This window comes from Nerophis ophidion, linkage group LG03 (genome assembly GCF_033978795.1).
Source record: "Nerophis ophidion isolate RoL-2023_Sa linkage group LG03, RoL_Noph_v1.0, whole genome shotgun sequence".
In the NCBI taxonomy this organism is placed as follows: Eukaryota; Metazoa; Chordata; class Actinopteri; order Syngnathiformes; family Syngnathidae; genus Nerophis; species Nerophis ophidion.
In genome coordinates, this window is record NC_084613.1 from 10,860,827 (window position 1) to 10,872,134 (window position 11,308).

At 37.5% G+C, this 11,308-nt stretch overlaps 1 protein-coding gene across 1 annotated transcript; it reads left to right on the forward strand.

Moving 5' to 3' along the window:
* The first annotated feature begins 1,918 nt into the window (after nucleotides 1-1,918).
* Nucleotides 1,919-11,001, forward strand: LOC133549111 (galactose-specific lectin nattectin-like). The gene is made up of 7 exons (XM_061894249.1): nucleotides 1,919-1,993; nucleotides 2,119-2,181; nucleotides 2,326-2,347; nucleotides 5,267-5,352; nucleotides 7,942-8,076; nucleotides 10,430-10,541; nucleotides 10,646-11,001. Exons 2-7 carry the CDS (start codon nucleotides 2,119-2,121, stop codon nucleotides 10,720-10,722), a joined length of 495 nt encoding a protein of 164 aa, XP_061750233.1. The 5' UTR covers nucleotides 1,919-1,993; the 3' UTR covers nucleotides 10,723-11,001.
* Nucleotides 11,002-11,308: the final 307 nt, after the last annotated feature.

Below are 11,308 nucleotides of genomic sequence, written 5' to 3' on the forward strand. Positions count from 1 at the left end.
ATATATAAAAAAAAACTAAAAATCACAAATGAGTGGTGATAGGCCTGTTGTATCAAAAATAAAAATTAAATTTAAAAATGTATATATATATAAATTAAAAATCACAAATGAGTGGCGATAGGCCTGTTGTATCAAAAAAAATTGATAAAAAATGTATATACATATAAAAAAAATTAAAATCACAAATGAGTGGCGATAGGCCTGTTGTGTCAAAAAAAATAGATTTAAAAATATATATATATATATATAAAAATTAAAAATCACAAATGAGTGGATATAGGGGTGTTGTATCAAAAATAAGAAATCCAAATATTTAAAAATGAAAAATCACAAAGGGGTGGCTATAGGCCTGTTGTATCAAAAATGAAAAAACAAAAAAAAAGATTTAAAAATAAAAAAACACAAAGGACTGGCTATAGGCCAGATGTATCAAAAATAAAAATAAAATTATTAAAAATAAAAAAATCACACAGGACTGGCTATGGGCCTGTTTAAAAAAATAGATTTAAAAATAAAAAAAAATCACAAAAGAGTGGCTGTAGGCCTGTTTTATATTAAAAAAAAAGATTTAAAAAATAAATAAATCACAAGGGACTGGCAATAGGCTTGTTGTATTAAAAAAAATTCAAAAATCACAAAGTGGCTACCGTCAAAACATTCCTCTTAATCAGGACGAAAAAATGAAGTTGTTTAACTGGAAAAATTCCCATTTTTCGCAAAATTCCAAGAAGTCCTTACTACCAATTTTCAATTAGAAATGTAACTGCTTCAACATTTCTCGACCGATTTAAAAAATGGGTTATTCAGACCATTCACGTTTTTTTTTTCAAACTTTTCCCAAAAATCCCAAATTTGGGGGAAATTCCTGTTGAGATCAATGGGACATTCTTCAAAGTTCCACAACGCCCACATTTTCTACCCGATTCAAATGGTTCCAACTTCAAACTTTCCAGCCTATTTGGTAATCGCGGGATTTCCCTTGAAAAACTCCAAAGTTTTCCACCATTTTCACATGTTTCAATCATTCTACCTTCAACACATTACACTATTCTGAAAATTCCAACTTTTATTTTTCCAAGTTCCCCAAAAAATTCCCGTTTTTTCAAACCATTTTTTGACACTTTTTTTCTGGCGACTACCCCTTCCACATTTTTCCACCCACTTCAACCGTTCCACCGTTAAAACATTCTTCTTAATCAAGGTAAAAAAAAGAATTTATTTTTTTTAACTGGAAAAATTCCCAGTTTTCCCGAAATTTAAGGATTTCCTTAAAACCATTTTTCAATTTTTCTTTTGTTTTGGTTGATATTTGAATTTCAAAGCGTCGAAATTAAAGATAAACTATGTTTCAAAATTGAATTTTCATTTTTTTCGTGTTTTCTCCTCTTTTAAACCGTTCAAGTAAGTGTTTTCTCATCATTTATTCTCTACAAAAAACCTTCCGTAGAAGGAAAAAAAATGTCCGACGGAATGACAGACAGAAATACCCATTTTTTCTACATATAGATTTATTCATCAAAGGTAAATTGAGCAAATTGGCTATTTCTGGCAATTTATTGAAGTGTGTATCAAACTGGTAGCCCTTGGCATTAATCAGTACCCAAGAAGTAGCTCTTGGTTTCAAAAAGAATGGTGAGCCCTGTTCTAGATGTACACATGTAAGAAAATATGCAGTCAAATATATTGATAGGACATCAAAAGGTTTATCAGCGATTATTTAATTCATTCAGAGATTCATCCGCAGGTGCAACATGCCAACTCACACACACCTTCACGGCCTTCCAAACCGGCTTTCTGCCCTTCCCACACGTAGTTATGTCAACTAAAATGTACAGCCCATTAAACCTGTAATTACTTTCCACAATTAAACTGTTTCGGTCTCATACTTTGCTTATTAATTTGGATCGCTGCTCATGTGACATCAGCACACGCGAACACATATAAAGGGAAGCTCGCCCCTTCTTGTCTCATCCTCAGACATCACTCAGCGAAGGTAAGATGGTGCATTTTTTTTTTTTTTAATATATTCATTAAAGTTGCACTGGGAATTTGAAACCAATTTCCCAAAAAATGTGCAACTTTTCATAAATTTTTAACACATTTCCTTTCACCGCACAGATGGCTTTTTCTCCTCGGGTGTTGTTGGTTCTGACTGCCGTCAGCGGACTTCTGGCAGGAAGTGTAAGTAAATGATATCACCGCTTCTTGTTTCCCACCATAAAAAAAACTCATGCTTCTACTATACTGTATGCCAGTTTATAATTTGCAAATATATATATATATAATATTCTATATATGTCAACAATGTTCTTTCCTTCTCCACAGTGGTCTTCTGAAATCAAAGAAGGTTGGTTGCTCATACTTTTACAAGAATGTTGATGGTTTTTCATTATTAGCACAACTCATTCTTCACAGAATCTAAAATACTTACATTTCTCGATCTTGAACGCAACAATTTGTCTTAACAGGCCACTCGGGGACAGTTGAAGAGACTCTAAAAACACAAGCTAGACTGGTTTTTTGCTCTTGACTGTTTTTTTTTTTAGTGTAGGTCAGGTTCAAACACCAAACTATTGATTAAACGAGACAAAAAGCAAGGAATCAAGCAGAGACAGGGTTAGATTTTGCTCATGAGGAGAAACGTATTGGGCTGAACACTCAGTTACTGTTATATTTACATATTATATGTACATTATATGATATACTCTGATATTATATTATATGTTTACAAGGGAAATTGTTCCACACAGAAGTTCAGTTAAAAAGGATGAAATCACTTCTCATCCTCCTGGCCCTTACAGCTGCCTTTAACGCCATCAACCATAATATTCTTCTCGGTCAACTCCCGCACAATGTCGGATTTTATGACGCCGATCTAGACTAGTTTTTCTCTAGACTGTTTTTTTTTTCTCTAGGTCGGGTTCAAACACCAAACTATCTATTAAACGAGACAAAAAGCAAGGAATCAAGCAGAGACAGGGTTAGATTTTGCTCATGAGGAGAAACGTATTGGGCTGAACACTCAGTTACTGTAATATTTACATAATATATGTACATTATATCACATATACTGATATATTATATTATATGTTTACAAGGGAAATTGTTCCACACAGTAGCTCAGTTAAAACGGTTGAAATCACTTCTCATCCTCCTGGCCCCTTACAGCTGCCTTTAACGCCATCAACCATAATATTCTTCTCCGTCAACTCCAGCACAATGTCGGATTTTATGACACCGATGTAGACTGGTTTTTCTCTAGACTATTTTTTTTTTCTCTAGGTCAGGTTCAAACACCAAACTATCTATTAACGAGACAAGAAGCAAAGAATCAAGCACAGACAGGCTTAGATTTTGCTCATGAGGAGAAACGTATCGGGCTGAACACTCAGTTATTGTAATAGTTACATAATAAATGTACAGCGTATGATATATACTGATATATAACTTGTTTATATCATATATACAATTATAACAATCACCATGTACAATATTGAAGTATATGTAACAGCTGCAGCATAAAATAGAAAGTAGATCCAGCAGAAAATGGACATAATAAACAAAAAGAGGTCGCTAACATCGAAGGTGTCAGGCAATTATCATGATCTGCGGTCCGGATCATGTTTTGGTTATGTTCTGTTAGTTTTGGACTCCTTTAGTTCCTGTTTTGTGAACTCCTGGGTTTATTTTGGGGATTAATTGGGTTCACCTGCCTCTGATTAGTGGTCCCACGCTCAGCTGCCGTCGACCAGTAATCAGAGAGCCAGTTTATTCACCCTCATTGTTTGCTACAGGCACCTGTTACATGAGTTTGGCCTCGTCCATGGTCTATGCCAGGGGTCACCAACTCGGTGCCCGCCCATAAGGACCAGATAAGTCGCCAGCTGGCCTGTTCTAAAAATAGCTCAAATAGCAGCACTTACCAGTGAGCTGCCTCTATTTTTTAAAAATTGTATTTATTTACTAGCAAGCTGGTCTCGCTTTGCTCGACATTTTTAATTCTAAGAGAAACAAAACTCAAATAGAATTTGAAAATCCAAGAAAATATTTGAAAGACTTGGTCTTCACTTGTTTGAATAAATTATATTTTTTTTACTTTTGTCTTATAACTTTCAGAAAGACAATTTTAGAGAAAAAATACAACCTTAAAAATTATTTTAGGATTTTTAAACACATATACCTTTTTACCTTTTAAATTCCTTCCTCTTCTTTCCTGATAATTTAAATCAATGTTTTTTTTTTTTATTATTGTAAAGAATAATAAATGCATTTTAATTTAATTATTCATTTTAGCTTCTGTTTTTTCGACGAAGAATATTTGTGAAATATTTCTTCAAACTTATTATGATTAAAATTCCCCAAAAATATTCTGGCAAATCTGGAAAATCTGTAGAATCAAATTTAAAAGTCGTTTGAATTTCTTTAAAAAAAAAAAAATTCTGGAAAATCTCGAAGAAATAATGATTTGTCTTTGTTAGAAATATAGCTTGGTCCAATTTGTTATATATTCTAAAAAAAATTGCAGTTTGGATTTTAACCTATTTAAAACATGTCATCAAAATTCTAAAATTAATCTTAATCAGGAAAAATGACTAAAAATGTTTCAAAAATTATTTTTTTTAATTTTTTCAAAAAGATTCAAATTAGCTACTTTTTCTCTTCATTTTTTTCGGTGGACTTTTGAATTTTAAAGAGTCGAAATTGAAGATAAACCATGTTTCAAAATTGAATTTTCATTTTTTTCGTCTTTTCTCCTCTTTTAAACCGTTCAATCAAGTGTTTTTTTCATCATTTATTCTCTACAGAAAACTTTCCGTAAAAGGAAAAAAAATGTCCGACGGAATGACGGACAGAAATACCCATTTTATATATATATATATTTTTATTTATTAAAGGTAAATTGAGCAAATTGGCTATTTCTAGCAATTTATTTAAGTGTGTATCAAACTGGTAGCACTTTGCATTATTAATCAGTACCCAAGAAGTAGCTCTTGGTTTCAAAAAGGTTGCTGACCCCTGGTTTATGCAAAGTATTTGCTTTAGCTGTGGACTTGTTTTTTTGTAACGCTTTGATTTCGAGGAATAAATCATGTTCCTACCTGCTCGCTTTGTCCAGAGTTGTCGGGCAGTAAGCTGCGAAAACCCCCGACGTGACAGTATTAGACAGATATTATATATTCCTGTGTTATAAGTGTGATTGTTTAGTGTTTATTGTGCATGTTTTTGAACAAGTTGCAAATAAATACATGTGTTGATTGTGTCGCAGATGATTGCTGTCCTAAGGGCTGGACTCAGTTGAACCGGCGTTGTTTCATCTTCCAAAACCAAGAAGTCGACTTCCTGTCTGCGGAGGTACGGGAACTGGTGGAAACACATTAATGAAATAGTAAATGGAACTTTCCGGGTTGTGATGCTGCCTATTTACACAGTCACGGTCTCGTAGACCCTTTAAGACAGGGGTGTCCAAAGTGGAAATGCTATTACAAAAATAAAAAAATAAACAATAAAAAAAACGTAGAATGAGGTGAAATCTAAGGAGAAAAAGTTGCAATGTTGACACAAAACTGCCATGCAGGCTGTTTTTTTCCGTTTGTCTCTTTATTTAAATTTTTTTGCCATTGCTCCAAAAAAATAAGGACCAAAAAAAATCCTTGTTATAATGAATTATTTTCAAGTATCCAATTACTTCAAATATTTCACTTTAAAATTGTCAGACTGTGACTTGGATTAATTTTTTCTCCGACGCAGAGGGAAGTTAGTGCGAGCGAGACGTGAATGTGAGTGCATCTTCTTATTTTAACACCATAACTAACAAAAGGCGCTCACAGTGGAGGTACAAAACTTGGCTATGGAAACAAACAATTGCACTGTGGCATAAACTATGGACATCAATTATGAACTATAAACAAAAACTTACACGACATGGAACAGTGAACGAGGGCATGAAGGTAGGACCAGCACGGGTAGGGTGTGAAGATGCCAGGACGAAGACAAGAAAAAGAATGGCTTAAATAGTAGCTATGATCATTAGTGAAAAACAGGCGTGAGGCTGGAAACAGGGACGAGACTAGGAGACCAGGTGATAGTAATGGGTTGGCATGGAGACGAAAACAAACCAGGAAGCGAAAAGACAGGACTGAATGTCCAAAAAAGCAAAACATAACATAATAATAATAAATGATTAGATTTATATCGCGCTTTTCTATTGTTAGATACTCAAAGCGCTCACAGAGAAGTGGGAACCCATCATTCATTCACACCTGGTGGTGGTAAGCTATAGCTGTGGCCACAGCTGCCCCGGGGTAGACTGACCAAACATAACAAAAACACAACATAATCCGCAGGCGTGACAAAAAAGTTTCATGTGGTAAATATTGCTAATATTGTGTGGTTGCCATTTAAAATCATCAAAGTTTTCTTTGACGAAAGCGCATAATACAAGCAAAATAATAATTCAAACGTAAAATCGTCAGATACATCGTAACTTAAGTGTTGAAAGTAAAAAAAAAACTAATAAAATTGTATCACTTCATGAGTGGGGCACCTTTTGGATCCCTAATATTTTTAGTGTTTTTTTAATTTAACTTTTCACTGTGATTACGCAGAAATATTAAAGAAGTAAAATCAATGGTAGAGCGGCCGTGCCAGCGACTTGACGGTTCCAGGTTCGATACCCGCTTTCACCATCCTAGTCACTGCCGTTGTGTCCTTGGGCAAGACACTTTACCCCACCCACACTGGTTTAAATGGAACTTAGAGTCACGAGAGAAAAGCGCTATATAAATATAATTCACTTCATCTTTTAGGGCTCTAATTACTTATTTTTTTTTACTATTAAAAACAAAGTTGTGTTGGACAGAAAAGCCATAAAACCTTTTTTTAATATTTTTTATTACTTTATTTCAACTTGAAGTCAGTATAGAGATTTGCTGTAAGCCTTAAATAATAATAAAAACAACGATAATCTGTGTTGGCCCTGCGATGAGGTGGCGACTTGTCCAGGGTGTACCCCGCCTTCCGCCCGATTGTAGCTGAGATGGGCGCCAGCGCCCCCCGCGACCCCGAAAGGGAATAAGCGGTAGAAAATGGATGGATGGATGGAATTTGACTTATTTTTAACTTTTTAATGACTGAGACCCTTTATTTGTTTTACCCCCTAAAGGTAGAACAAAATTTTTTAAAAATCCATATATTTTGTTATGGTTTGAAAATCCATCCATTTCCTACCGCCTATTCCCTTTTTTTGGGGTAGCGGGGGGCGCCGGCGCCTATCTCAGCTACAATCGGGCGGAAGGCAGTGTACACCCTGGACAAGTCGCCACCTCATCGCAGGGCCAACACAGATAGACAGACTTTGAAAATGAAAAATATAAAAATTGCCCCCCACATGCACCCCTGACTTAAGCTCTTAATGTTGCATTTGATCAACTGTATTGTTGATAATAGAGGTAAACTATTGGTATTGTTCATAATCAATAGGGCTTTTTCTATTGGTATTCGTATTGCACCAGTAGTGTAAAAATGCTCATTGTCATTTCTATATTTATTTTTTTTTCACTAAATGTTTCTTTGGTATCACTTTTACGATCATATTTGTACATATCGTATGTGCTGGTGTTGTTCTATTGTTGTTGTTTTTGTTGTGTTTGCTGTCTGTCTAATCCCCCCCTTATCCTCAAAATGTCCCCCTCTGTCTTCCCTTTTTTCTCTTTCTGTCCCTTCCTGGCCGCACCAAAAGATAATATAAACACATTTAATGAAGTCAAATTCAAATAAGGCAACAAGAGAAGTATCCTACACTTCTGTTTTGTAAAGTAAATCTGAAAAGCCGATACGGGCATCTACATCAACTATATGATTTGCCTGAGAAGCTGAACAGGGCAAAAAAAAAAAAAGCTATTAATGACATCATGTTCGTTTGAATTCTTCTGTGCCCTGCAGACCACCTGCATAATTCTGGGCGGGAACCTGGTGTCCATTCACAGCAGTCTGGAGAACGAACTCGTGCGACAGTTGATTTTTGATGTGACCGGCGACAACACTCGCACCTGGATCGGATTCACTGACGCAATCGAGGTAAAACATCCAGCGACACGACAACACTACACTTTGTGCCGAGAAAACAAGTCTCCAAGTACCCAGTTTCCTATTGACCCCGAAATAAGTAGAGTCTCGAAACTGACCATAAGTGCGAGTGTGATGGGAGTTTGTATCGCGGTACTATTCATCCATCCATTGATTGATTCTTTTGATTGATTGATTGATACTTTTATTAGTAGATTGCACAGTTCAGTACATATTCCGTACATTTGACCACTAAATGGTAACACCCCAATAAGTTTTTCAACTTGTTTAAGTCGGGGTCCATCCATCCAAAACAGGGAAGCCCAGACTTTCCTCTCCCCAGCCACTTCGTCCAGCTCTTCCCGGGGGATCCCGAGGCCTTCCCAGGCCAGCCGGGAGACATAGTCTTCCCAACGTGTCCTGGGTCTTCCCCGTGGCCTCCTACCGGTTGGACGTGCGCTAAACACCTCCCTAGGGAGGCGTTCGGGTGGCATCCTGACCAGATGCCCGAACCACCTCATCTGTCTCCTCTCGATGTGGAGGAGCAGCGGCTTTACTTTGAGTTCCTCCCGGATGGCAGAGCTTCTCACCCTATCTCTAAGGGAGAGCCCCAAACTCATTTCGGCCGCTTGTACCCGTGATCTTATCCTTTCGGTCATAACCCAAAGCTCATGACCATAGGTGAGGATGGGAACGTAGATCGACGGGCAAATTGAGAGCTTTCCCGCTTTTCCCGAAAATCCCAATTTTGAGGGGAAATTCCTGTTGAAATCAATGGGACATTCTTCACAGTTCCCCAACTCACAAAAAAGTGGCACCCCAAAAAATTTCCTGTGGGACCCCATTTTTTTACGACGTCATGGGGTCCCCGGGAACCCATTTTGAAAAATTCCGAGCATCATCACCGATGGAGTATAGGTGCGTGCAAAACAGCAGCAGCCGGCTGTGGCCTGTGGGCCGGTTCTAACACTAATCAAGGAGCCAGGGATGATTAATTCCCCATTTTTTACCCAATTCAAACCGTTCCAATTTCAAACTTTCCATCTTATTTGTGAATAGCGGGATTTCCCTTGAAAAATTCAAAAAATTCCCAGATTTCCCCAAATTCCAGGCTTTCTGGGACATTTTTCCCATTCAAAACTAATTGGCCATTTTTCAAACTTCCACCGTTTCCGCATTTTTCAATCATTCTACCTTCAACACATTACACTATTCTGGAAATTCTAACTATTATTTTTCCAAGTTCCCCAAAAAGTCCATGAATTCCAGGAATTCACGTTTTTTCAAACCATTTTATGACACTTTTTCCTGGCGACTACCCCTTCCATATTTTTCAAAGTTGTTTTTTTAACTGGAAAAAATCACGGTTTTCCCAATATTCTAGGAGTTTCTCAATACCATTTTTCAATTAAAAATGTTACTGCTTCAACATTTCTCAAACGATTTTTAAAAAATCCAACACTAACCATTGAAGTCATTCAGACCATTCAGGTTGTTTTTTTTTCAAACTTTTCCAAAAAATTCCCGCTTTTCCCAAAAATCCCATTTTGGGGAGAAATTCCCGTTGAAATCAATGAGACCTTCTTCAAAGTTCCACAACATCCACATTTTCCACCAATTCAAACCATTCCAACTTCAAACTCTGCAGCCTATTTGGGAATAGCGGGATTTCCCTTGAAAAATTCAAAAAATTCCCAGATTTCCACAAATTCTAGGCTTTCCGGGTCATTTTTCCATTTCAAAACGAACTGGCCATTTTTCAAGCTTCCGCCATTTACGCATTTTTCAATCATTCTACATTCAACACATTAAACTATTCTGGAAATTCTAATTTCAAAAAAATTCCATGAAATTCTGGAATTCAGGTTTTTTTAAACCATTTTTTGACACTTTTTTCTTTTTTTCCCTTCCACATTTTTCAAAGTTGTTTTTTTTAACTGGAATAATTCACGGTTTTACCAAAATTCCAGGACTTTCTTAATACCATTTTTCAATTAAAACTGTTGCTGCTTCAACATTTCTCAAACGATTAAAAAAAAATCCAACACCATTCATGTTTTTTTTTTCAAAATTTTCCATAAAAATTCCCGCTTTTCCCGAAAATCCCAATTTTGGGTGAAATTCCTGTTGAAATCAATAGGACATTCTCCAAAGTTCCCCAACTCACAAAAAAGGGGCTTCCCCAAAAATTTACCGTGGCACCCCATTTTTACGACGTCATGGGGTCCCCGGGACCCCGTTTTGAAAAATTCCGAGCGCCAACACCGATGGAGTGTCGGTGCGTCCTAGATCGACACCACTGCCCTGTAAAGTTCAGGACTGACGACGCAGACTCAGAATTGTTGTGGATGATTGTGTCTTCCAGGAGGATTCCTTTATTTGGACCGACGGCTCAGTTGTGGATTTCACCGTCTTTGCAAGTGGCCGCCCTAACAATGTTGGAGAACAGGACTGTGTGATAATCAACTTCAGAGGAGGTATCAATACACCTTGTCATTAACAGTTCGATAAGTCAACATGCAGTGACGTAGTCTTGGTATTCTACACCGACACTGACACATATGTTTGTGTTTACTTGCAGAGGATGAATGGAACGATAACAGTTGCAGCTTGTTAAGAACTTATGTCTGTGCCATGGATCTGAAATCTCTCCATTAAGATCCCCTCTGATATCTTCTAGCGTTTTCCACTGGCCGCTAAAACAACTTCTTTACGCTAATTGCTCTTGGCTTACATTATTTCAAGAGCAGGGACCAGCCTGACAGCTTCCGCCTACGCCAGAGGCCATGGTGTCCGAGTACTGTGGAGAAAACATATATTCTATCTTTCTTGATCATTAGTCATATTTACAGCAGCTAAAGTTTCCCCCTTTTTTTCCCCACACTTTGTTCTTGAATCTTATGTCCGCAAAAATAAACTCTTGTGCTTTGCCTTGAACGCGTGTACTCCCTTTTTACCTTCACATCCATCCATGCATCCATCCATCTTCTTCTGCTTATTCGAGGTCGGGTGGTGGGGGCAGCAGCCTAAGCAGGGAAGCCCAGACTTCCCTCTCCCCAGCCACTTCGTCCAGCTCCTCACGGGGGATCCCGAGGCGTTCCCAGGCCAGCCGGCAGACATAGTCTTCCAAACGTGTCCAGGGTCTTCCCCGTGGCCTCCTACCGGTCGGACATGACCCGAACGGCGTTCGGGTGGCATCCTGACCAGATGTCCGAACCACCTCATCTGGCTCCTCTAGATGTGG